This window comes from Camelus dromedarius, chromosome 27, assembly GCF_036321535.1.
Source record: "Camelus dromedarius isolate mCamDro1 chromosome 27, mCamDro1.pat, whole genome shotgun sequence".
Lineage (NCBI taxonomy): Eukaryota > Metazoa > Chordata > Mammalia > Artiodactyla > Camelidae > Camelus > Camelus dromedarius.
Genome location: NC_087462.1, coordinates 875,622 through 901,826, shown reverse-complemented (window position 1 = coordinate 901,826; position 26,205 = coordinate 875,622). Strand labels below are relative to the sequence as shown.

The 26,205-nt window shown below is 60.6% G+C and overlaps 1 protein-coding gene across 6 annotated transcripts; it reads right to left on the bottom strand.

Annotated features, from left to right (window-relative positions):
* Nucleotides 1-262: 262 nt before the first annotated feature.
* Nucleotides 263-25,737, bottom strand: APC2 (APC regulator of WNT signaling pathway 2). 6 transcript variants are annotated; one of them, XM_064479636.1, is made up of 15 exons: nt 25,647-25,737; nt 19,414-19,572; nt 19,163-19,253; nt 18,864-19,044; nt 17,837-17,945; nt 17,597-17,713; nt 16,892-16,969; nt 16,594-16,692; nt 15,683-16,070; nt 14,873-14,968; nt 12,031-12,170; nt 11,557-11,634; nt 11,321-11,437; nt 10,780-10,994; nt 263-7,262 (listed from the first exon to the last, which is right to left on the bottom strand). In XM_064479636.1, the coding sequence occupies exons 1-15, from the start codon at nt 25,698-25,700 to the stop codon at nt 2,303-2,305; spliced, it is 6,882 nt and encodes a 2,293-aa protein (XP_064335706.1). In that variant the 5' UTR covers nt 25,701-25,737; the 3' UTR covers nt 263-2,302. The 6 variants fall into 6 exon arrangements, with proteins under 6 accessions (XP_064335706.1, XP_064335707.1, XP_064335710.1 ...); XM_064479637.1 differs by having other exon boundaries at nt 17,597-17,710; XM_064479640.1 differs by lacking the exon at nt 25,647-25,737 and adding an exon at nt 24,552-25,580.
* Between the last annotated feature and the right edge of the window lie 468 nt (nt 25,738-26,205).

Below are 26,205 nucleotides of genomic sequence, written 5' to 3'. Positions count from 1 at the left end.
AATGGAGACACGGGTGCAGGGGATGAACCACGGCAGCTCGGCTCGGGCTGCAGCCGGCTGGGCGGTGTGGGTGAGGTAATGCTGAGAATTCAGCACCCAGCTCGGGGTGTCCATCTGCCCCTGGGCTGAGGTCCCCAGCTTGGGTGCCCCGTGTCCCCTTGACAGGTGGCCAGGTGGCCAAGCAGCGTCCTGAGGGGTCAGGGCTTGACGGGCAGCATTTGGATCATCAGACTTCAGTCCCCCAGCTCCGGCCTCAGGTTGATTGTTCAGTGACTGCCAGAGCTGTCTTCTCCAGGAATCTGCTCTGCCCAGGCCCCTGGGCCCCCACTGCCGTGGGTGGAGAAGGTAGAAGTGGCCGCTGGACGAGGATGAGCGGGCCCTGCCTGTGGAGAGAATGCCCAGGGCCGGACAGAGGGCAGGCAGAGGGGCAGCCGGGGAGGGTCCTCTGCCACCAGTCGCGCCACAGCTCTGCTTGCCCGAGAGGTAGCTCTGGGAGGTCTCCCCACGGCCCACGCAGGGAGACAGGCACACAGCGGCGAGAGCACTGCTCTGGGTCTCACGGTGTGGGGCTTGCCCCACCCCACCCCCACAGCTGGGTCAGCAGGGGTGGGGACCCATTTCAAGGGGGAGACTGGCTGTAGCCCCCAAGTCTGGGAAGCCTGGAAGACCACCTGGCCCTGCCGTGACGCTGCTGATGGGGACAGGAACCGTGGTTTCTGAGTTTGGCCTGGAGCCCCCAGGTCCAGTGCCCTCTGCTGCCTGCCGGCTCCCCGGGGAGACTCCCCAGTGGCCCCCACTGTGGGCGCCATCAAAGAAGGAGCATTTGGTGCAGTCCGCAGCCCTTCTGGTCCTGTGTCCTGTTCTGGCCCCTCAGGCAGAGCCCTGGAGTCTGTCCTGCAGGACGGGGTGTTGCAGGAGGGGACGCAGCGTGGTCCATGTGCGCTCTAAGCGGCGGCAGCAACATAGTGTCCGAGGGACGGGACAGCGGTGCCCGTGGGTGGAGACGGCTCCTTCGGCACCTCTTGACTCAACCCCATGTCCTTTCCTCCCAGAGAAAGGACGTTGGCCCCCAGCCCCCAGGAGCAGCTCTGTGGGGCCGCTGTGATGGCAGACCCGCGGGCCCAGAGCAGCTCCGGCGCAGAGCCAGGCTCTGCAGGGAAGAGGTCACCAGCTCTTCCTACAGAAGGTGTGCTTGGGTGGAGAAGGATCACACACCTGCCTTGGGGTGCGGCCTCTCCTGGCCTCCAGGCCTGCTGTCCACCTCCCTGCCTTGGCTGGTACCAGCTCTCTAGCATCTGTCGGCTGTGGTTCCAGGGCTCCAGGTCCTACAGTCCGAAGGCTGGGCGCAGGCTCCGCCTTGGATCCCACAGCCACGCAATCCCACAGGGAGGAGCCCCAGACCCAGGGCTCCTCACCTTGGAAAGGAGAATAAGATTGAAAAAGGAAAGACCAGTGGCTGGGCAGGTGTCTGCCGGGACCTCCTCTCCTGGGTTGCAGTCCTGCTGGGGTCACAGCTGACTCTCCTTGGCCCCCTCCCGTTGGTACCTTGCCCACCAGGGCATCTTGACCGACCTCGCCTGCCCAGGTCAGCCAGAGCCCACCCATCGTCCTCACACCCCCCTCTGCTTGTTCCTTACCAGTTGCAGGGGTGCCCTGGGTCGCGACCGCACTCCCCCCACCCCCACCTTCAGTCTCCAGGCTCCCTACTTGTCTCTGTCTGGGGCAGGGTCTGCCTTTCTATTGGGCTCAGCTGCACCCCTCTCCACACCCCCAGCTGGGGCTGAGAAGGCAAACAAACCAGCTGAGCCATTATTAACAAATTACGGCCCTGCCTGTAATTACAGGCTTCCTCCTGTGCCTGCATTGCCGCAGCCCCCAGCTGGCAGGCTCCCGCTGGTGCCACCCTCCCCAGCCCTGTCCCCCACCTCGGCGGGCACCGTTACCCCCTTGCAGCTCCCGAGGTTGGGGAGGGGAGTGTCATGCTGATCCTTGACCCAGCAGGGCTGGGAGCCCTGGAGGGCACTGCTGAGGACAGCCCCAGCTAGAAGGGTGGTCCACCGTGGGACCACCTCTAGCAGGGACTTGAGGTCCAGCCTGCCGCTCATTTTCCTCCCGTAGTGCCCACCCCTCTCCCCGGCACAGAAGCAAGCGTCTACGTGTGAGTTGTGAGGCCCATGTGGGCAGGGGTGAGGCTCAGAGGGCGGGCAACTGGGTGGGCAGGCAGGCCCTGGGACCACCCTCGGGGCCTCCAGACCGCTTTGGGCCGGGAGAGGATGTTCTGGAAAGCCAGCTCTGGCGGCCACTATTCCAGGAGGCTGGTGGGGATGGGGACAGGGGCTTTCTCCACGGCAGAGTCAGCGGTGGCTGCCACCATGGGGCTGGGCACATAATTGAAGGGGGGAACCCGGGCTGAGCGGCTGGGGGAGCCATGCCGGCTGGTAGGAAAGCCCCCTGCAGCCACCCCTAGGCCCTCGTGGACAAAGGGGGTAGGGGTGGGCGCCTTGGCAGGGCTGGGCCCGTCCACGTCGCTGCCAAGGAGGGAGGTGGGGCCGCCGGCTATGGTCTGGGGAGGCTCCCTGCTCTCCAGGCTTGGAGATGTGCTGGAGTTGGTCTTGGTGGCAGCGAAGTCCTCTGTCTGGACCACAGCGTCACTGGTCTTGCGCTGCGGTGGGCCAGCCGGGCCCTCCTCGGGCGAGGAGCCCATCAGGGGCAGGGCGGTGGCAGGCAGCGTGCTCCGCAGGATGTGCGGGACATCTTCGTCCCGGATGCGACGCCACGTGGTACCCGGCGCAGCCACCCTGGGCAGCGGCCGGGCCTCCCCGTCACTGCTGCGGCGGGCCGGGTCAGCCGCGGGCCTGGGGGCGGCGCTGTTGGGCCTGGGGGCCGTGCTGATGTGGGGAAGAGAAGCGTAGCGCTTGACCGTCTCGGGCCGGGCCGCTGGTGTGCGGACAGGCAGGCGCGATGGGCTCTCGGAGCTGGTGCGCCGGGGCGGCCTCTCGCAGGGGCTGGCCCGGGCTGCGGGGAGCTGCTGTGGGGCCGGGGCCTGCTGGGGGGGCGCCCGCAGCTCGTCGCAGCGCGAGGAGCAGAGGAAGACGGCAGGCAGCGCAGGCCGGCCACGGCGGGGCGAGCCGGCCTGGGCAGCAGGGGTGGTGGCCTCGGCCGAGGACAGTTCAGAGCGGCGTCGGCGCAGCAGGCCTGGTGACTCCTTGATGAAGGTCAGCTGCCGCCGGAAGCCCGAGCGGTCGGAGGACTCGCTGCCGCTGGAGCGGGCGGAGGCCACGCGCACCAGGCCCAGGCGGCCCCCTCGGGTGCCTGGGCCCACCTCGGCCCCTGCCCGGCCTCTGGGACCGGGTTCTGGGGCCGCCCTGGCCAGGGGTGGCGGCCCCCGCCCGGCAGGCCTCTGCATGAAGGGGATCCTCACCGGCGACTTCTGTGTCTTGTGCTGCTTTGCCAGCAGGGCCCGTGCGGGGGTCTTGGGCACTGGAGCGGCCCCAGGGCCAGGCAGGGGTCCCCCAGCCTGGGTGGCTGGGAGCGACCTCCTGGGCAGAGGCTGGGAGGCAGGGGAGGTCTGAGAGGAGCTCGATGAGGGGGTCTTGGCCAGGCGAGCGGGCGGTGTGGCGCTCCTCTGAGGGGGCCTCAGTGCCGCCAGCTCCGAGGTCTTGCCAGGCCGGTGCAGGCTCCGAGACCGCTGCTGCCCGGTGCCGAGGGCTTTGGCTGGAGCTGCTGGCTGCACGGGGCTTGGGGCTCCCATCTTTCTTGGCACAGTGCGGGGGCCGGGGGCACCTTTGGGCTGAGCTCGGGCTGCTGGGCTGGGCACGTAGATAACCGTCCGTCCCCTGAGCACGGCTGGCACCCTGGATGCAGTCTTCTGAGCGCCACGTGGCTTCTCCGGGCCACCGCTGCGCTGGGCCAAGGCCACGTCCTGTTTTTCTGGCCGCACAGCACTGCTTGCTTGGCCTTCTGCCCTTGGGCGTCGCCCCTGCCCATGCAAGGTGGGCTGCAGGGTGGAGCCCACTGATAGCCCCGACGTGAAGGACAGGATGGAGTCAGATTCGGACGAGGCTTCGCGGGTGGCTGCCGCGGCCGCCTGGTGCAGCCACGTGACGATGGAATTGGCGCCCTCCTGGATGGCTCGCCACTCGACGCTGTCCAGGTCTGAGGCATGGTCTGAGCCCGCCGCCTCCTCGCTATGCTCCTGGTGCACCTCTGCCGGCTGCTCCTCTGGTCGCGCAGCTCGGGGCTGGCGACGCCGCGGGCCGGGGGCCTGGGGCCGGCGTCTGGGCATGGCTGAGCCGATGCAGCGCCGCAGCAGCTCTGCCTCGGCCCGCGGGCTGGGGGAGCTGTCCTGCCCACCCTTGGTAGCCGCTGGCTCAGGGGCTCGGGGCCGGCCGGCTGTGCGCCCGGAGGGCTCAGGCTCACTGAGGGAGCTGGCCGAGGAGCTCAGGGAGTAGCATGGGGGCGTCTCGTCAGCAATGAGGCTGGGCTGGGCCCTGGTGGGCGGCGCGGCCGTGGGCATGGCCTTGGGTGCGACCTGTGCCTCCTTCCTGCCACCAGCCAGGCGCTCCCTCTTCACCGCCCGGGGGATGGCGGATACCCGCCGTGGGGGCGCCACCGCCACTGCTGTGGGTGGCTCCTCGTCCGAGTCGTTGCCACAGAAGCAGTACACCGCCTCCTCGGTGGGTGTCGTGAGGCACAGAGACTGCAGGGCCTCATCCCCACGTGCCCGACCTGGGCGCGAGCTTTCCCTGTCCCCGCAGGCGCTCGGGGGCCTGCGGAGGGGCAGCTCCAGCCCCGCCCGGCTCCTGCCAGCCCCTCGGGGCTGCTCTGTTTTCCGGCCCATACCTCCTGCCCTGTGCTGGTGTCCTGCAGGCTGCTTTGTGGGGGTGGTGCGGCCTGCGGGCTTCTGGCCATCTGCACGCCCGCCGTCCCTGTGTGGTCCCTGCAGCGTCTCATCGCTGAGCGAGGCGGCACTGGAGAAGTTGACCGGCGTGCCCTCGGCCGAGTCAGTGCAGGAGTCATCCTCCCGGGCCGGGGCAGGCACCAGCATGTAGACCGGTACAGGCAGTGCACGGCGGCCAGGCACTAATGCGGAGGCCACCTTGCGGAGCCGGGCAGGCACGGCTGCACCAAGACAGTCACGCAGCCGCTCCAGCTCCTGGTCAGTGGATGTCGGCCCCTCGAGGCGAACACCAGCCTCGTCCAGCCGGCGATGCCCAGTCAGGTGGGGGCCTGGGCCTCCGCTTCCGCCGCGGCCGCGCTCGGGGCCGGCCGGGGGCAGCAGCCGCAGCTCCACGTCCTTCTGCACGTAGAGCTCATGCAGGGCCAGCGCACTGAGGCTGGAGGCGCAGGAGAAGTTCTCATCCGGCTTCTCCACCGTGAAGCGCACGCTGCCCGCGTCCAGCTCGGACGGCAGCCGGCAGCGCTCCCGGCAGTCGGCGATGTCCAGGAAGCGCTTCACGTAGCTCTCCCACTGCAGGCTGAACTGGGTGGCCTCCCGCTCACCTGGTGGTGCCAGGGCCAGTGGCGGCGTCTTGCTGCGGCTTGGCGGCATGGTCTGCCCGGGGCTGTCGGGCAGCTCACTGGGGCTGACCGTGCCACTGCCCAGCCCACTGCACGGGTCACTGGGGATGGAGCTGGCGATGGACGGGCTCTCAAAGCTGCCCAGAGAGCTGACGGAGCTGCAGCGGCTCAGCACCAGCGGTGTCTCCTGCACACAGTTCTCAGATGAGCTTGAGGGTGTGGCATCCTCCACCCCCAGCCCACGACCCTGCCGGGGCACCGGGATGGCCATAGGCAGCGAGGCAGTCCCCGGCCCTCGCCAGACCCCGTCCAGCTCTGCCTTTCTGGGGCCAGCCTCCTCCAGCCCCTCCAGGGACGAATCACTGTCGTCCAGGTCCCCAGCCTCACTGTGGCCCGGGTGGCCGGCCGAAGACAGTGAGGACAGGGAGCTGCAGCGGGACAGGCAGAGAGGTGTGGCCTCGGCCACCAGCTTCTCGGGGACCTTGCTCAGGCCCTCTGTGGGCAGCCAGGCCTGTTTCCGGGCCCCAGATGCCAGGGGCGCAGTGCCCTCAAGCAGTGGCACGTGTTGGTAGGTGGGTGACAGCTTGATGGTGCGCACTTGGGCATCGGTGGCCACGCTGTGCCGGGCTGCTGGCTCAGCCTGGCTGCCGGGCAGGTGGAGGTCAAGCCGGCTCGGCCGCTCCTGGCTACACAAGGGACCCTCTCGGTGCTCCACCAGCGCCGCCAGCTGGCTGGGCCTCGAGTGCCCGTCGCTAGTGCTACCGCTGTTAAGACTGTCGTTGGAGAGGCTGGCGTGGGCCGCCTTGAGCCGCAGCAGCGGGTGAGCTCGGCTGCCGGCCTCCCGCCGCCCACCCTCCGGCCCCCGGCAAGGGGAGCAGGATTGTGCACGCCCCTCCCTCGGAGCTTCCTGTCCGGGGTCCCCAGAGCTGAGGCTGAAGCTGTCGTCGGACGAGGTGTGGAGGGCCGAGATGTCCTCCACCAGCCGGTTGATCCGTGCTACCGCCAGCGCCAGCTTGGCCTTGGCCCTGGCCGCCACTGCTGCCTCCCTGCCGGCCTCCTTCTCTGTCTCCAGGCCACCACGGCGGGCGGGCGGGGCGCGGGCCAGCGCCTGCCCCTGCAGGAAGGGGCTGCCCAGGAAGAGGGACAGCACCGCGGGGCTGGCAGGCTCAGTGGTGGCGGTGGCGGTGGCGGTGGCAGCGGCGGCGGCGGCGGCGGCGGCGGCGGCGGTGGCCAGGGAGGGTGCGTCGTCGTCGTCGAAGCAGCCCGAGTCAGAGGCGTAGTCCTGGGCCAGGCCATCCAGGTGCCGCAGGGGCGGCAGGGGCTTCTTGGAAGAGGCCTCGGCCTCGGCCTCGGGTGGGCCCTGTTTCTCCAGGTGGTCAAGCGCCTGGGCCAGGTGCCGCGCGTCCAGCTCGGCCTCCAGCGCGCGCTGCTTCCGCACGTACAGGCTGGGCGCGCAGGCGCCGGGGGAGACGGCGGTGGCGGCCGCCTGGTACTTGGCCGGCCGGTGGGCCAGCAGGTTGCGCAGGGCGGCAGCGCTGCCCATGGCGATCATCTTGTGCTTGGAGTGCACCAGGTTGCGCAGCATGCCCACGGCGCCCAGGTCCCACAGCAGCTCCTGGTCGCGGGGGCTGCGGGCCGACAGGTTCCACAGCGTGCCACACGCGTTGCTCACGATGGTCAGGCTGTGCGATGTCAGGTGCTGCAGCAGCGTCTGCAGGCAGTTGTGGTCCCGCAGCACCTGCCTGTGGAGGAGCGGTCAGGCCCCACCCGCTGCCCCGCCTGGACCGCCCGCATCCCACCAGCAGCGAAAAGGAGGTGCCCAGGTAACTTTGAATTTCAGGAAAGAGATTAAATATTTAGTATATCTCAAATATCAAATGGGCTGTGCTAAAACTTTTATTTATTAATAGCAATGAAATACTTATTAAATAAAATAATGCTAACATAGCAATAATTCTCTTTTTAAAAAATAATGGTTATCTTTTAAAGTGAATAGTTCTAGTATATCTCATTTTAATGCACCTAAGCCTTGTGATGTTTGGGGTATACTAAAGACTGATTTTTGCTTGCTTTAAAAAATACTTTTTATTAATTTATTAGCATTATTTAATAAATTGAAAAAATTTTTTTAATTGAAGCATAGTTGACTTTACAATGTTGTGTTAGTTTCTGGTGTAAAGCAAAGTGACTCAGTTTCACATAATATATATTCTTTTTCATTACAGGTTATTACAAGATATTGAATGTAGTTCCCTGTTGTTTATCTATTTTGTATATAGCAGTTTGTAGCTGCTAATCCCAGACTCCTAATTTATCCCTTCCCCCTACTTCCCCTTTGGTAACAGTAAGTTTGTTTTCTCTGTGTCTCTGTTTTGTAAGTAAGTTCATTTGCATCATATTTTAAATTCGGCATATAAGTGGTATCATATAATATCTGTTTTTGTCTGACTAATAATCTCTGGGTCCATCCATGTTGCTGCAAATGGCATTATTTCGTTCTTTTTTATGGCTGAGTAGTATTCCATCATATATGTATGTACACCACATTTTCTTTATCCAGTCTTCTGCTGACGGACATTTAGGTTGCTTCCATGTCTTGGTTGCTGTAAATAGTGCTGCTGTGAACAGTAGGGGGCATGTATCTTTTCAAATTAGAGTTTTCTCTGGGTGTGTGCCCAGGAGTGGGATAGCTGGATCATACGGTAAGCCTATTTTTAGTTTTTTAAGGAATCTCCATACTGTTTTCCATAATGGCTGCACGAAACTACACTCCCACCAATAGTGTAGGAGGGCTCCCTTTTCTCCACACCCTCTCCAGCGTTTATTGTGGATTTTTGAATAATGGTCATTCTGATTGGTGTGAGGTGATGCGTCACTGTGGCTTTGATTTGCTTTTCTCTGATAATTAGGGATGTTGAGCATCTTTTCACGTGCCTGTTGGCCATCTAGATGTTTTCTTTGGAGAAATGTCTATGTAGGTCTTCTGCCCGTTTTTTGATTGGGTTGTTTGTTTCTTTGTATTGAGTTGTATGAGCTGTTTGTATATTCTGGAAGTGAAGCCCTTGTCAGTCACACCACTTGCAAGTATTTTCTTCCAGTCTGTAGGTTGTCTTTTTGTTCTGTTTATGGTTTCCTTTGTTGTTTGTTTTTGCTTTTATTTCTATTGCCTGGGTAGACTGAACTAGGAGAACCCTGCTATGATTTATGTCAGAGAATGTTTTGCCTGTGTTCTTGTCTAGATTTATGGTGTCCTGTCTTATGTTTAAGTCTTTAAGCCATTTTGAGTTTATTTCTGTGTATGGCGTGAGGGAGTGTTCTAACGTCACTGATTTGCATGCAGCTGTCCAGCTTTCCCAGCGCCTCTTGCCAAAGGGATTGTCCTTTCCCCATTGTATAATCTTGCCTCTTTTGTCAAAGAGTAACTGAGCATAGGTGTGTGGGTTTATTTCTGGGCTCTCTGTTTGGCCCCTTGATCCATAGGTCTGTTATTGTGCCAACATCATGCTGTTTTGACTCCTGTAACTTTGCAGTATTGTCAGAAGTCTGGGAGGGCTATGCTTCCAGTTTCGTTCTTTTTCCTAAAAGTATTGTTTTGGCAGTTCTGGGTCTTTTGTGATTCCATATAAATTTTAGGATTATTTGTTTTAGTTTTGTGAAAAATGTCCTGGGTAATTTGATAGAGATCGCATTAAATCTGTAAGGGTTGCTTTGGGTAGCACGGCCGTTTTACCACTGTTAACGCTTCCAATCCAAGGGCATGGGGTGTCTTCCCATTCCTTTCAGCCATCTTTAACTCCCTTAGTCAGTGTTCGCCAGGTCTCAGGGTGTGCATCATCTTTCACCTCCTCGGTCAGGCATGTTCCTAAGTACTTTTTTGATCCAGTTTTTAAGAGGGATTGTTTCTTTGCTCTCCTTCCCTGCCATTGCACTGTTAGTGTGAAGCGGGGTAGATTTCTGTACGTTGCCTTGCGTCCTGCTGCCTTGCTGGATTCTTTCAGCGGCTCTAGTCGTTCTTGCGTGGCGCCTTCAGGGCTTTCTGTCTATAGCATCATGTCGTCTGCGTCTAGGGACAGTTCTGCCTCTTCCCTTCCAGTTTGGACCCCTTCTCTTTCTTCCTCTCGCCTGGTTGCTGTGGCCAGGACTTCCAGCCCTGTGTTGACTAGAAGCGGTGAGAGTGGGCGTCCTTGTCCTGTTCCAGATGTTAGCGGGAAGGCTTTCGGATTCTCACCGCTGAGCACTATGCTGGCTGCGGGTTTGTCATAAATGGCCTTTGTTATGCTGAGATATGTTCCCTCTCTACCCACTTTGGTGAGAGTGTTTGTCATGAGTGGATGTTGCCTTTTATCAAATGCTTTTTCTGCATCTATGGAGATGACTGTGTGGTTTTTGTCTTTTGTTGATACAGTGTATCACACTGATTTGCAAACAAATTTTTATTTTGATAAAATCTTTAGCACAAGTATATCCTGGGATATACTAAAAAAAGTGTTTTCATACATTGAAGCATTACTTATTATTAGTCTTAAGTGATATTTTATTTAATAAATAATAAGCTTTACTGTTATCTAAAAAAATGGTACGTTTTTATTTGAATAAAGGAAAATTCAATGTAAGTATATCCCTTGCAATATTTGGTATATACTTACACTAAAAAACATATGTATTTGCCTACATTAGAAGCATTATTTATTATTGTTACCTAGTAAGTAATAAATGCTTGTTATTCAAGTAATGTTTATTAACACTATTTAGTGAATATTGTATTTATTTTCATAAAGAATATTATTTTTTAGAAAATTATATATTTTGTATGAATTGATTTAAAATTTAGTACAAGTATATCCCATGCAATGTTTAGGATACACTTACACTAAAAAGATTTATGTATTTGCATACATTAGAAGCATTACTTATTATAAATGTTAACTACTAAATAATAAATATATTAATAAAGAATAGTGTTTACTTATTAATATTACTCAGTGAATAATATTTTCATGAAGAACAAATATTCATTAATATTATTTAGAAAATTGCATGTATTTTTACTAAACTAATGTAAAATTTAGTCTCCGTGTAGCCCATGTAATATTTGGGATACGTTTACACTAGAATAGTCCCCGGGGACAGGTCGGGACCACCCGTCTGCAGGAGGACGGAGGGCGGCCCTCCGCACCGGCCCACCGCAAGCCGCCCCCGCCCCAAGGGCCCACCGTCCCCGCGCCCTCCCCGCGCTGCCCCCAGGGCGGCGGGGCCGACCTGTAGTCCTCGCGGGTGGCGACGAGGCTGGACACGTTGCGCAGGATGCCGCCGCCGCTCTCGATGATGGCCAGCGAGTTGCTCTGGCACTTGTAGGTCAGTGTGCTCACCAGGAAGCCCAGGGCGCCGTCCACCTGGCAGATGGCGGCCTTGTTCTCCGTGCTGTGCGCTGAGAGGTTCCACAGGGCGCTGAGCACGCTCTTTAGGGTGGACTCCTGGGCACAGGGAGGAGCGGGAGGGGGTCAGCAGTGAGGGCCCCAGGCCCAGCCCCACCGCAGGGACCCTCCCCATTGAGGCAGCGACAAATAACACCCAAACGCGTTTTCAAGTAAAAGTAAAAAGTAATGGGATCCACCATCCCCTGGTTGGAAGCCCCAGGCCTGGACCACCTGCCAAGTGGCAGGTGGTTTGGCTTGATTTCCTCCCAAGGCAGAGAACTCACCACCTGCCGCCAGTGCCTACCTGCCCCCTGGCTCGCGCTTAGCAGCCTTGGCGGCCCCCTTTCCCCCGGCCCCAGCCCAGCGCCCCAGCCGGCGCCCACCTTGGTGGCTCGCAGGACGCACTGCGTCAGGGCAGTCATGCTGCCCACCTCCCTCAGCACCTTCTTGCTGTTGATGTCAGCCCGCCAGGACAGGTTCCGCAGGATGCTGGACACCACCTGCGCAGGCGCAGAGCAGGCACCTTGGGCCTGGGCCAGGCTCCAGAGGCAGCCCCGCCCCTGCCCTTGACCCTGCCGCCAGCAGCGGACACCACACCGAGGGGCCACCCTCCGGGTACCTGGTGGAGCTCCTCGCTCTCAGATGCCAGCTGGGCCACGATGGCCTCCATGCAGCCCCGGCGGGCGCACAGCGTGGCCTGTGGGTGACGCAGGAAAGTCACGCTGCGGCAGGAGGGCCGCCTCCTACGCTAATGGAGTACTTACTGTGTGCTAGCATTTGGACCCCAACCTCCCATCTTCACCATCACGGGGGAGGGGGAGGGAGCAGTCGCCCTTCAGATGCGGAAACTGAGGCTCCGGAGGCACAGACACCAGCCCCACCCCAACCCCCGCCTACCCAGAGGTGCCCCTCTGGGGGCAGCAGCAGAGCGGCCAAGGCAGGCAGTCCTGCCTGAGGGAGGCTCTGGGCCTCAGTCTCCCCACCTGTAAATTGGGAACACCTGTCCCCACTTCCCAGTGCTACTTTGAGGCAGGGATGAGGACAAAGGGGGCTTAGACCTGAGGGGCTGCTGCCCCGCCGCCTGCCCAGGCACCTTGTTGGCAACATCCCCGAAGGTGAGGTTGGTGAGTGTCATGCCAGCATATCGGCGCAGGGCCAGGTTCAGAGGATCCTGGGTCATCTTGTGCATCTCGTAGTCAACCTGCAGTAACTCTGCCACGGCCTGCAGCCCACCTGGGGGGACACGGCAGCGCTGGGGGCGGGCGAGCATCCCAAACCACCTGCCCTCCTCCCAGCCTCTGCCCACACAGTTCATCTGGTTAGACATCCTCCCCTCCATCCCACTGCCAGATCAGCTCTCCCCCAGGTTCACCTTTGAAGCCCAACTCTGGGGACACCACCTCCAGGCAGCCTACCACCAGTCAGGCTGCCCTGCAGCACCACACTCGCCTCCTTTCTGCCCTCAGCCTTCAGTCACACTTCATCTGCGGGGCCTTTGCACATGCTGCTCCTTGTGCCTGGATGCTGTTCCCTGCTATTCACCCAGTCTCCTGGGTCCCCTTCTGCTCAAGAGTCACCTGCTCAGGGAAGCCCCGTGACTCCCCAGATGAGAAGCCCCTAAGACCATTAGACCATGAGCCACTGAGGGCAGGACCGGGTGCCTGTGACCTGCACACACAATTCTTCACTCACTAGGAAAAGGATTTTCACTTTACAAAGAGAATGAATGTTGGGGAGGAGAATGGTCAGCGTGAGTAGAAAGGAAAGAACCCGCAGGAACCAAAACACCAGCTGCCACCCCCACCCCCTACTCAGCAATGGCTCCTCCTGTGCTGGACAAGCAATTTTGCTGATGGGCATGCCGGTAAGGAGCACCCTGGGGAAGGCAGGCAGCCACACAAACCAGAAAACTCCCAAAGTGAGCCACACATGCACGTGCACAGCACGAGTCACGACAGCCAGAAGGTGGCAACAACTCCAGGGTCCATCAACAGATGACAGACACACACCGTGTCCCTCCCCACGTGGGAGGTCACTCAGCCACAAAAAGGGGAGAAGCTCTGACGCCCACTCCCGCGTGGACGGACCCCGAGAGCACGGTGCTCAGGGAGAGAAGCAGACACAGAAGGACACACAGTGTGTGAGTCCACGGATGTGAGACGTCCAGAACAGGCCAGTCCGCAGGGACAGAGAGGGGGGCTCCTGGTTGTCAGAGCTGGGGAGGGGGAGGGGGAGTCAGTGTTTAATGTGGACAAAGGTTCAGTTTGGGAAGGTGAGAAAGTGCTGGAGAAAAGTGCTGGGGTTGCTGGCACAACATGGATGTACTTAATGCCACTGAGCTGTGCCCTTAAACATGGCTAAGACGGTGAATTTTATCCATTTTACCACATTTATATAATACATACACATTTTACCACAATCGCATTTTACCACAGGTTTAAAAATGTTTAAATACATAACTAGAAGTTGAGGGGGGGAAATTCCAAAGGCTTTTTGCTTCTTAATGTAGAAACTCCACTCCTGGGAACCCACACAAAGGAAAAAAATAACAGAAAAAAAAAAAAAAAAGAGTGAGCCGAGCCGAGCTATGGGTGGAGGCACTTTTCCGGGAACCAAGGGACTGCTCACCTGAGTGGCGCCCTGGCCACCAGTGGCCAGCAAGCATTTTGGTCTTGGGACCCCTGCACACTCTGAACACTTTTTGAGGACCCCAGAGAGTTTTCGTTCAGGTGGGTTACAGCTCACAAAATTTACCAGACTAGAAACTAAAATGGAGAAACCTCTGAACCCCAGAACGCGCAGCCCAGGGGTCCTCAGAGTCGGAGGGTCTGGAAAACCCCACTGGACACGTGCACATGAGAGAACGAGCATGGAAACGGCCGGTTGTTAGCTTACCCACATAACAGTGACTTTGCAGACCTCTTGGAAGGACCTTGGTAGCCCCCAGGGGCCCCGGGACCCCGCCGTGAGAACCGCTGTTTTATCCCGTGAAAGGGGCACGTGTTCCTAGTGTGCGTTTGTCAGAAGGGGTTGCCATGAAACTGGAAATTCTCCTTCCTGCCCCTCATCGCTGGCGGGGAGGACAGCCCCTGTTCTCTGGGTTTACTGTCCTCCCGTTGACCCGCGGAGAACTGAAGAAGTCTGTCTAAAGGGCCGCTGCGTCTGACCCCAGCCCCCTGCCGTCGGGCACTCCTGCTGTGTCGGGGTGGGGGTGTCACTTGGGTGGGTGGCTGCCTTGCTTGTTTCTCTGCGCCTCTGTAGGTAAATCCAGCCAGAGGATAAACCCCCAGCTGGGGTGGGGGGAGACTCGAGGCGTCTCCTCTCTTAGAGTGTCCGTTATTCCAAATGCCCCTGGAGGAGGCGGGGTATAGCTCAGGGGTACAGAGTGAAAAGCTCCCACTTAGCATGCCTGAGGTCCTTGGGTCAATCCCCAGTACCTCCACTATATATATATAAATAAAAGTCAGGACAAAACCGCCCCTTCAGAAAGCTCTCCTCCACTGGGTTCGAACCCGTTTCTACACGGGGTAGGGGCCACAGTGAGATCCTACAAAACTGGGCGCTTTGACCACATGCTGGGTGAGAAGTGGTTGCCTCATTTTGTAACCATTAGAGTCAAGCTGAGCACACTGATGGGATTTTTGGCCCTCGGTCTTTCCGTTCCCACATTTCCAGTATTGTTATGTGGAGGAAGAGCTGCGGTGACGCCAACGCTCGCAAACCTCAACTTCACAGGGCGGCCCCGCCCTGCCCCGCCCTGGAGCTCTGAGCACTGAGCTGGAACCTTCCCTCTGCAGTTGGCTTTCTGGCCTCTTCGCTGTTCTCTGAGCCTCGGGACCACAAGGGCTGAGAGCCTGCCCTGGTCTGAACGAAGCACGGAGGCCTCGCGCCAAATGCGGGTGGGGCTGCGCTCAGGGCGGAGGGTGGGCACTCACCCAGCTCGTTCATGGCCCGGCGGTACTCCTCGTCGAACGACAGCTTCATCACAGCACAGGTGGCCTGGCAGATCTGTGGCTCGATGGGGACCGGGGCTGTGGGCGAAGGGACCAGGTCAGAGCCCTCCCACTCCAGGCAGTGTCTCCTGGCCCCTCCCCAAAGTCTCCACCCCTCCGGCCTGCAAAGACTCCAGAGCTTTCCAAACTGCTGCTGGCTGGGCATGTGGGGGTCACCCCTAGAGCAGCAGGCCTCCTTCACGGACCCTCTGAAGTGAATGAGGAGATGCCTGCCTTCCCTGGCCTGGTGCTCAGCATCTGATACTAACTTTGCTGGTGGGGGGCGGGTGTAGCTCAAGTGGTAGACCACATGCTTAGCATGAGTGAGGTCCTGGGTTCAATTCCCATACATCCTCTAAAAATAGGTAAATAAATAGACCTAATTATCTCCCTTCCCCTCCTAAATAAATAAATAAATCCAAATTTAAAAATTAAAAAAAAAAACCCGTTTTGCAGCCCCCTGCAAAAATTTGGAATCTCAAACTCTGCGTCCACGTTTCCAGGGTGACCCACAATCCAGCCATGCAATCAGTGACTGCTTCCTGAGCATCTGCCCTGTGGCGGCAGCGCTAGGGTGTCATTTTTAGGGGCTATCCCTTTGCCAGTCTGTCCTCACAGGTTCCCACAAGGCCTCTGCTGGCGGGTGGCACAGAGCAAGGCTAAAGCCAGAGGCTGTCCTTACTGCTAACGGCATTGCCCCACCACCCGGGAAGCCCGGGCTGCATGTCCATCGCACAGAAGCTGCACACTCACCGCCGCTTCCCTCGGGCCCGCCGTCCCGGGCCTGCAGCCAGTCCCAGCAGGTCTCACAGTAGGCGCGGATCTGCTCCAGCACGTGCAGGACACGCATTTCCTTGCGCGCCAGGCCCTGGTCCGGCTGGGAGAAGACGATGTTGTGCAGCGCTGCGTTGGCGCGCATACGTGCGTCCTTGGCTCCCGGCGCCCCAGGGTTCCCGTGGCGGCCCCCAGCCCCCGCCTCGGTGCCGGTGCCGTGCAGGATCTGCAGCAGCAGCGGTAGGCAGCCCGAGCGGCGCATGGCCACACAACTCTCGGGTGAGCTGGACATGGCGAGCAGCGTGCGGGCTGTGTCCTCCTGGTCACGCGTCGCCAGCATGGACAGAAGCCAAAAGACCACCTCCACCTGCGAGGGGCAGGAGACATCAGGGTGGGACTCCTGCTTGGATCGCCTGGCCCCAGTCAGCCCACCTGCACTCCCCAGCCAGGGGCAGCCAACAACGGCCCTGGTGACTCCTTCTCAGCAGGCGGGAGTCTAACGATTCAGCCAGGAGAGCCTCGCGCTCATCATCCCAGACCCTGGCTGTGCATCCTGCGGGGCGCACACACCCACATATTACTGCAGAAATGCCCCCAGCCCCTGAGGGCCAAATGCCCACCCCATCGACCTCACCAGGTACTCCTAGGGTTGGCCCCCATCTACGTCTAGAGCACCCTCCAAATATGCAGAACAGGTATCCACACCCACCCCACCAGGCTCCAGACCACAACCGCGCCTCACCGTGCACTCCAACTCAGGGTGACCCTCCACACCTGGGGAAGCTTTACGGCAGCACGGGGAGGCAGGGGTGCAGGACCCACTTGGCTGTGTATACCAACCACTCCCCCCACCCCACCTCTCAGCTTCCCCCCACCTGTACTCCCCTCACCTTGCTGTTGCCTGGCTGAGGGGCACCATCCTCAGGGTGCGTGGGGACCTCCGTCTCAGGGTCCTCGTCCATTGGCACTGACTTCACTGCCAGTAAGGCCTGTGGGGAGAAAGCCAGGCCTGGGGGCTCAGCCCCAGGGCACCCCACAAAGCGCCCAGGCTGCTGATGCCGTTCGCACACCCGTGACATTGTGGTGGGGGCAGCAGACGGATTACAGCACCCTGAGCAAGGCCCTGGACCCCTTGCTGCCTGGGGCTGCTGCCGGCCCTGAGGACCCTGGCTCCACCCCTCCTGGTACCTGGGGCTCCGTCTGCTGCACTCTGTCCTGAGCTGACAGCAGTTCCTTGTCGATCTGCTCCAGGCGGGAAGCACGGATCTGCAGGGGAGAAAGTGCAGGCTGCGGGCCTCCCACCCAGGCTCTGACTCTGCCTACCCCCCAATCTGGCCTCGCCCCCAGTCCAAATCCGGCCCCATGCTCTGACTCCCCTCAGTCCCTGGTAGGGCCCCGCCCGTTGCCCAAACCCTACCCTTGGCCCTGACTCCGCCTCCTCCTTGATACAGCCCACCCACCCTAAACCCTACCCAGTTAGTTATCTACTCCACCCTCTGCCTGGCCCCACCCAAGGGCCAACTCTCAACCGCAGGGGCTGGCTCCGCCCACTATTTAGACCCCACCTCGTCCTCCAGGCCTTCCTGACTTTGTCCGCCACTGACTATCAACTCCCAAGTCTTGTCCGGATGCAGCTCGTCGCCCAGTCCGCCCCATCCCCATCGCTGTTGGACTCTGCCCTCCGAGCCTGGTGCTGCCCTAAGCACCCCCTGCCTCCACCCACAACCAGCTCTAGCTCTGGCTCCGCCTACTAACCCAGACCCCACCCACAGGAGTCTCTGCCCTCTGATTCGCCCACAGGCATATAACCCCGCCTACTAACCCAGACCACTCCCACAACAATCTCAGCACTCTGATTCGCCCGCTGGTTCATAGCCCCGCCCCCACCGGCACCTGCGCCCGCTGCACCATCTCGTCCGAGGTGCCGAAGCGCTCCTCCATCAGCGAGCGGATGTGCTGCGCCTCGAACTCCAGCTGTTGACGGATCAGGTCCATCTGCATCGAGAACTGCTGGGAGGGGCAAGTGGGCCGCAGTGAGGGGACGCCCGGACGGGGCCGGGGCCTCCCCTCCGCTCCCCTCGCGGTGGGCGGGGCGAGCACTGCAGACCCCTGGGCACCTTCCTGCCCGCTCACCGTCTCCACGTGCGGGAGCTCGTCCAGGCGCTTGGACAGGCCCTGCAGCTGCGAGTAATACCAGAGCTTCTCCTTTTCCTCCTTCTCAATCTCGTTCAACAGGAAACACCTAGGGGGAGGGCAGGTCGGTGGGCCCCGGCTCACAGTGCCGGAGCCCTGGCCTGTGTGCTGTTTATTCTGATTTTCCTAATCACTTGTTGGGTGCTTACTGTGTGCCAGGTTTAATAAACACTGTGGCAAAGTCTCGCCCGTGGCCCTGCCGGTCCCAGGTGGGAATGGGGTACGGAAATTAACTGAAAGGAGAGAAAGTAGCTCCTTTGTAAATCCTGGTCCTCGGAGAAAAACTGAGGCGGCGGTTCTGACTCTAACACCTCTCCAAGCCCGGCTAGTCTCCCTGTAGCCTACACGGGGCAAACGCCAGGCTCGGGCTGCTCGAGGTGCAATAGACTCCCCCTCTTCACGCCCTGTGCACAGACCCTGCTGTTCCCATCTCACAGAGCGGAAGTCTGAGGCTGGGGAGGCGTTAGTGTTCTTGCTTGACAGCAGAGAGTGGACTTAACTCCGGGCTGCTCCGGGACTGCTGCATCTGACCCCACACAACCTGGCCGAGTGAGCTAGGCACCCGGACCCTGCCTCCTTCCGGCTCCAGGCCCTGGTCTCTTGCGCTGCAGTCCTTTCTCCACAAAGGCCGCCTTGAGTCCTTCTGGCTCCAGGCCTGACTCTGAGGCCTGGCATTGGACACAGCCCTGTCCCCGGAGACGCCTGCATGTCGGGGCCCATGGGGACATCTCCCAGGAGCCTTCCCCTCTGCCAGGAATGGCCCCCTCCCCTTTGTCCTCCAGCTGAGGTTAGCTGGGCCAGGAAAGTGGGCTGGGGCTCCACAGGGGGCAGGGTGTGGGCCGGGGGCTACTCACTAGGTGGGTGGGTAGGCTCAGTGGTCAGGGCACATGGGGGACATCAGAAAGTAGAGAGGCTGTGGGTGGAACCTTGTGAAAGCAGCCTCTGGTAAGGTTCCCCGCCATCTCACCTTTCCCTGTCCAGTTCCTCCAGCAGCCGGATGGTGGCCCGGCTCAGCTCCCCAAAGCTGTCCTTGGAGGGCCCGGAGCTGTGTACTGGGCTTTCCTCAGGGGTCTGGGCAGCTGGCTCTGGGGCCAGAGCCGGGGGCTGGAACTTGAGGTTGTACAGGCTGGTGATGTCCATCTGCAGGGCTGGATGGGTGCGGAGGGAGAGGCCCAGTGAGCACCCCTCCCCCCTCCCAGTTCCCGCTGGGAGTGGGCCAGGGGCTGCCCCAGTGTGCGGGGGGTGGCCCCCAGGCCAGCCCCTTACCTTTCAGCTGCTCCAGCACCTCAGTCTGCCCCGAGGACACCAGCACTCGGGCCTCCTGCTCCAGCTTGCCCTGTAAGTGCTTCAGGACCTCCTGAAGGTGGAGACAGGAAAGAGGGCGGTCAGCATCTGCACCGTGCCGGGTCCAGTCCCCTGGGAGAGGCCCCCAGTCCTGCCTGCCCATCCCTGGGTCCAGCACCCTGGGGTTTGTCCCTGAGACCCCGGCCCACATCCCCTGCCCTGCCTCCCCTTACCTTCATGCCTGATGTCTCTGTCTCCAGCTTGGACAGGTGGCTTGAGTTATCCCGAAGCTCCTGCCGCAGGTGACTGTTCTCGGCCTTCAAGGCCTCCACCTGTCGCACCAGCTGCTCATAGGGTGCCACGGAGCTCGTCATCTTCAGCTCCTGCAGTGCCTGGAGCCACAGGAGAGAGGAATCATCCAAGGGCCTGGTGAGGGGCTGGCCCCTGACCTAAGCCCAAACCCTACAACCCAAACCTGGGGTGGATCTTGGGCCAGAGTGGCTGGTGTGGCCTGCTGCAGAGAGGACAGTGCTGGCCCAGGGAATCCGAGGGACAGACAACACGGCAGATGGAGTGACAGACATAGGCAGAGACAACGAGAAACAGATGGATACAGCCATCAGACAGGTGTTCAGACAGACAGCCCACTGACCAACAGACAAGACCCAGATAGCCATCGGCCCTCACTGCTGGGCCTGGACATATATGCTGACAACCCCCTAGAAGGACAGACAGCATGATAGTTTAAACCAGCAGGTGGACTGGCCAGCCCACTGCCACCAGGCTCATAGACACATAGCCAGAGAGACAGACAGACAGATGGATGGACAGCCAAGACCCTCTCCTGAATAAAGATAGCTATGCAGAGGCTGGGTAGACAGCCTGGCACCTGGTCCAGTCGCTGGACAAGAATGCCGTGGAGGTTCCAAGAAAGCCATGGTCAGGCTGACAGTGGAGCCCCTGTGGCTGGACAGCAGGACAGACAGACCCCAACCTACCACGGTCACCCTGAGGGTGTGGAACCTGGATGCCCTGCAGCCCCCACACCCCCCCATCAGTGGTTGGACCTGGAGTAGCTACCTGCCTGGCCTGGTGCCCCTCCGGTCAGCCCTCTGCCAGCCCCTGCAGCCCCCGGTGTCCCACGCCCCATCCCCAAGGCTCTGCCACCGCCGCTGGCTTCTTTGTGTGTCTGGCTGTCCTTTCTTGCTCCAGCCCAGCCTCCTCCCTCTGTCCAGCTGGCCAGTGCCTCCTCCCTCTGCTTGGCGCTTGGCCCTCCAGATGAGCCGTCCCAACCCCGGCCCCCCGTCCTCTTTGTTCCCTTCCCATCAGCCCTCACCCCCTCCCTCCGCCTTTGTCTGAGGTACACCAATGGCAGCCCATCCCCTCCGCCACCTCCTCCCTGGGAGCCCCCTCGCCCCGCCTGCCTGAGCCCCCTCTCCAGATCAGTCAGCCCTTGCCTGCCCACAGCAGGGCACCTGATCCCTCCCTCTCCCCCTCAACCTGGCAGCCCTCGGCCCTCATTCATTCAGTGGCTCATTATCCTCCTCTCTCTCCTCCTCCTCCTCCCCTGCTGAGTCCCCCACCAACCCTGGGATCCCCAAGGGCACAGCTGGACCTGGAGTTGGGGGAAGAACTCAGCCCCAAGTGGGGTCAGTCCATTCTAACCGCTCAGGATCTACTGTGGGCCTGGCCCTGTCATCTGACTCCTTGTCACAATCCTGAGTCTCAGGGACCACCATTAGGCTGTTCAGAGAGAGTAACGGAGGCTAGTGGACACACAAGGCATGACTGGAACCCAGATGCTGCCTTGGAAGTGTCTGGAAGTCCAGGCAGTGCTGGACACACAGAAGCACCTCCCGACCCAAGACCTTGGTTTGCATGTCTGACGAATGGGGAGAACTCGGTTGGCCAGGCCTGTCTTGTGGGCTGATGTGAGTCTAGGTGGGGTGGTGATCATGGAGCAATTTGCAAGTCCCAGGCAGATGGGGAAGTCCCATGAGGACAGTGTGTCAGGTGGGGGAGGCCGGCTACCTGACGACCTCAGCCTTCCCTGCCACGGCTTAGTCAGGGGTCCCAGCTGGGGATCAGAACAGACCAGGGTTGCAGCCAGACCCCTACAGTCCTGATGGAGCCCTGTGTCCTGGCTGAGCCATCACGCCATGCCTGGCCGGGGGGAGCACGCGTCCTGGGCACGTCCTCCCATGCCCCAAACCCAGAGCACCCCACCCGGGCCCTCTCCCAGGCTGTGCTCACAGGGCTTTTCTGGAATGGCCCAGGCCAGGCTTCAGACATCTTTGCTCCCCCCACACCTAGTGGTCACTCCCGAGTTCCCATCAAACTGAACTTGGCAGCAAGGCCGCCCACCAGGCTCCCTCATTATAATCTGGATTCACAAACACCACACTCTCACAAACCCCTCAAGCTCTGCTCAGCTGGACCCTCCCAGGGAAGCCTTGCCAGCCTTTTCCTGGCCTCCCACAGTCCACTTGGCAGGCTCAGCCAGAGGGAACTTCGAAAGTCACAAGGAGAGTTCCATTTCTTCCCTGACCCAGTGTCTCCATGGCTTCCCAGCCCCCTCAGCATAAGATGTGACTCCTCCACACACACCCCACATCACTGCCACCAGCAGCTCTCTTTCCCCTAGGCCTTTGCACATTCAGTTCTCCTACCCCAAACACCTTTCCTGATTCCTGCTATCCCTCACATGCAACTTCCTCCTAGAAGCTCTCCTGCCTACCCCTAGCCCCCAGGCTGCCTCAGGGCCCTGCATCAGAGATCTCCATCACTGACGGGAAAGCACCAAGAGCTGGCGGTTTGTCTGAATGAGCACCGAGGGGCCGCATTTCCTCTAATCTGACTGGCCCCCAGAGAGGTGCAGCACCATCTCCTAAAGCACACAGCAGGCCTGCCCGCAGACTCTGGGAGGTCTGGGTGTTGAAACCTGTGAGTGGGTGTTTGCGCGGGACCAGCTGCTGCGCAGCAGACGCCCACCTCCCTGGGACAGTTTCTCCTCTGGCTCCAAGCTGAAGAAAGAGGCTTCGGAGTGTGTGCTGAGGCAGAGAGAAAGGGATGCAGATCCACGGCAGAAGAGGAGGCCGCACCCCCTGCCCTCCACCCAGGGAAAGCGTTCGCTTACTTTATCTCACTGGGGCTCGGCTGGCCGGGGCGCCGAAAGCCTGGGTCTTCCTCCCTCAGCCCAGCTCCGCGGGCCCCGCCCGAGCTCCCAGTCCTCCAGGGACGGGGCGGCCTCGGGGCGTGGATTCCGGGGCTCCGGGGTTTTGTCGTCGAGGGCGAGGGGCTCTGTGGCGAACAAAGCCCGGTCCGGGCCTGACCAGGCGGCGCCGCCGCTCTGGGCGCTGGGCGAGACCACAGCGAGCGGGGGAGGATGCAGGATGCGGGATGCAGGCGCGGCGGCCAATGGCGGAGCGGGAAGATGGGCTGGTGCCATGGCAACAGCCAATGGCTGCCCGGGGCGGGGATCAGCGGCTGCCGCCGGGCATCGGACCTCCGCACGGGTTCAAGGGGGTGTGCATGTGTGGGGGTGAACCCCCAAAAGGAAGGGCGCACCCTGAGGACCACGACCTCGTGTCCTCCACCCCATTCTGGGGTGAAATGGCCTCTTGGAAGCGCCCATGGCTGGATCTGCAGAATATGATAGTAAACCATCCAGTCTTGGATGTTACATCAGAATCTTAAGGTGGAGGGAGGGAAGCTCCAGGGGCAGGACAGAAAGCCCTTCCCTAAAGATCCAGCCTGGTCTTGTTCAGATGGGTCAGAGCAGGCCAGGTTTGGGGTTCCAGCTGGACCCCCACCCCAGGATTCTGGCTGGTGTAGGAGTTGAGCGTGGTGGATGGGCAGGCACGCTGGGAAGCACCTGGGACCCTGCATTTCTCCCCATTTCTCCTTGTCTCCCTGGCAGAGGGTCAGCACCTCTGTGGGCATCTGCTGTGACATCATGTCCCTGCCCACATCCCCCTGCTTTCTTTAAATCTCTGTCTGGGTCTCTGTCTCTGGTCGCACCCATAATTCACCTTCACATAAGGGAAGCCAGAGGAGGGAGGGGTCTGGGGTACCAGGAGTACATGTCCCTAGCTGTCTCAGATCAACCATGGGTCCCCAGAGGCCACTTGAGGGTTTAACATCAAAAGCCCAAATCTGCAGCTGTGGCTCAGGTTGCCCGCTGTCTGAAGGACAAAGGAGGCACCAGGACCAGGAGATGTGGGGGCCTGAATGTTCAGGGCCTCCAGAGCTGGACACAGCTGCCCCCAGCCTGTGGAGCTTGGGAAGGGGGGTGCAGTGGGCAGAAAGGCTCTTTCCAGAGGCTGGGAAGGCTGCACTGAGAAGGGGACACTGGTGCTGGGGCTTTTCAGAATGACTAAGAGTTGGTCATGGGGTCAAGGAGGAGAAAAGCATTCCAGGCCGAGGAAACAGCATGTGCAATGCCCAGAGCCAGGAGAAACCAGAGCCCACTCAGGAAAGATGGACTCCTGGGGGGCCACGGAGGACAGAGGGCAGTGGGGCTGGACCAGAGAAGTTATGAAGCATTTAGAGCAGGGGCAGTCCCCCTGGAGGAGTCATGGGGCTGAACTGACTACGGAAAAGCAGGGCAGACTGGGCAAAGCTAGAATGAGGGTGGGGAGAGGACAGAGCCTGGGGCCCTGGCTTCAGCTGCACCTTGATTTCCCTGAATGCCCTTGGGCATGTCTCTCTCTGGCCTCAGCTTCCCCTTTGATCACTGAGAGGTGGGTTGGAGAATCCCTGCCCCCACCCCGACTGGACCTAAGTCTCAGCTCCCCTACCCAGTCTCAGATGTCACTACTCTCTAGGCCCCTCAGCCAGACCCTTAGAGCTGGCAGAGCTTGGGAGGGTCCCATGGCCAGTCTTGTCCTTGTACACATGGGGAAACAGGCTCAGGACAGGGAGCACATTGCTTGAGTTCATGCATGAGCCCCATCAGGCCCTCCCTGGGCACTTATCACTCTGGGTGTGGCTGGGGCCTGGAAGGCTGAGGGCACATGGGAGCTGAGGCTCTAGGGCAAAATGCCCTTGTCTCCAAGCCTCTGGAACATCACGTCCCTGACACCACTCCAAATCCTTGACCCCGTAAATCTTTGAACCACAACCAGACTCAGGATCACTGGACATTCTAGGACCACAAGAGCCTTGGGAAACTCAGGAGCCTCCCAGGACCCCAGACCCAATCTCAGGGAGCTGAGAAAGCGCAGTCACCAGGCCCAGTGGGGGGCCCTCTCCAGTCTCCCTCCCTGGCATCTTCTGCGCCCCCTACCGCGCAAAGATCACTTCTTCCCATCCCCACCATGAAACACCCCCCCCCCCCAGGACTCAGCCCGGCACACAGCCAGTCACTCACGGAGCAGTCTTTGGGCCTTCTGAGCCTGACCCCGGGCGTCTCTTCCCTCTTGATTCCTCGCCCTTCCCCACTGAGCCTGCGCTGTGTCAGGGGCTAGGGGCGGAACCAGGGTGTCCCTCAACTTGGAGCTGGATGGGGGCGCAGCGGAGCAGGAAGGCACGAGGTGGTCATGAGATCAGAGATGGGTTTGGGCTGGGTGGTTGGGCAAGGGCCCTGACAGTTGAGGGGGCGCCCCTGAAGAGGGGCAGGGGGGGTTGGCCGGACTAGGCTGATTTCCCGATTCCCAACCCGGGATGGGTTGCCTAACCAGGGTTCTGGGCCTCAGTTTCCCGGGAGTGGAGCGTGTGGGCGTGAAGACCCGTCAGCACCGCGGACAGCTCCCGCCGGCCTCCAGGTGGTGTCCTCTGCTGGCGCCTCCCTTCGGCGCTCAGGCTGCAGCCCTGCCTGCGTCGTGACCTTGGGGTCCCCGCTACACTCCTCCAGCCTCAGTTTCCTCTTAAAGAGGGGATGTTCTAGCCTCAGGATTCAGAAAGATTTCGCGGCCGGGAAAGAGCTCGTGCCGGGTGGGATGGATATTACTATAACCATAAGCGTGGGAGCACATCTAAGTGGACCCTACACTCCGCGTCCAGAAGGGGAAACTGAGGCCTGGAGAGGTGCAGGGCGTGGCACGGTCCCCCCACCGGATTGGGCAGGGCGGAGCCTCGACACAGCAAGTCCCGGCAGCAGCTCCTCTGCCCTAGCCAGTTTCCTCGACTGTGCAGTTGAGGAGGGGTCCAGGGTGCCTCCCTCGGAGGCCGAAAGCTGGACCTGGCAAGGCCGCGCTTGCGCAAACCCCGAGTGAGGGTGTCGCTGCGGTGCGGGGGAGGGGCTCCCAATCCGGCATCCATCTTGAGGCGGTTTCCCTGGCAACAGTCTCCACAGCGACTGCTTGAGACCCCAGACCCGTCCAGATTTCGTGCACGTGCCCGTGTGCCTCCTGCTGCCGCGACCACGTTCCCGCGGTCCTCATCCCGTCCCGGGTTGCGGCTCTCTCGCCCTAGCGGTGCTTACAGTCAGGCCCCTCCCCCGGTGGCCGAGACCCCCGCGCCCTACCTGGTCCCCGAAGAAAGCCGAGTGCAGCAGGCTCAGCAGCCCCAGGAGCCCCATGGAGCCGCGGCCGCCTAGACCAGCCCGCGCCCCGCCCCTCTACCGCCGGGGGTGGGGGTGGGGGGGACCGGCCTGGACACCCTGCGCCTGCGCGGAACAAGGGGTGGAGAGGGGTCACACAGCGAGGCCAGGGCGGGGACTCTAACGCGAAGAGGGAGAATGAGGGGGGTGTGGGGTCTCGCAAGGGCTAGGGGACGGTGTCTCGAGGGACTAAGGACTTGGGAGGGGCGGCCTGAGGAGATCCCGAGTGAGGGAGGTGGGGGCGGGGACCTGCGCGAACAGAGACAGTGGGGAGGGGCAGGGGTCTGATCAGGTTGGGGAGCCCTAGAGGTGGGGGAGGGTTCTCTGGGGGCGGCGGAAGGGCGGGGAAGGGCTCTCACGGGAGCTGTGGGAGCGGTCTGGTTGGAAAGTGGGCCCGGGGTAGGAAGGGCCCCACTGAGGATGGAGATCTCGGGGGGATGGAGCGGGGCTCCGCCCTTCGGCCACAGTCGCTGCGCGCTTGGAC

Coding starts and splice junctions, on each gene's coding strand:
- APC2 (XM_064479636.1), bottom strand. CDS start 25,700: ATGGGGCTCCTGGGGCTGCTGAGCCTGCTGCACTCGGCTTTCTTCGGG. Junction 14,969..15,682: donor CGGGCCCGAGGGAAGCGGCG/GTGAGTGTGCAG, acceptor CTTCGCCCACAG/CCCCGGTCCCCATCGAGCCA. Junction 10,995..11,320: donor GCGTCCTGCGAGCCACCAAG/GTGGGCGCCGGC, acceptor CCCTGTGCCCAG/GAGTCCACCCTAAAGAGCGT.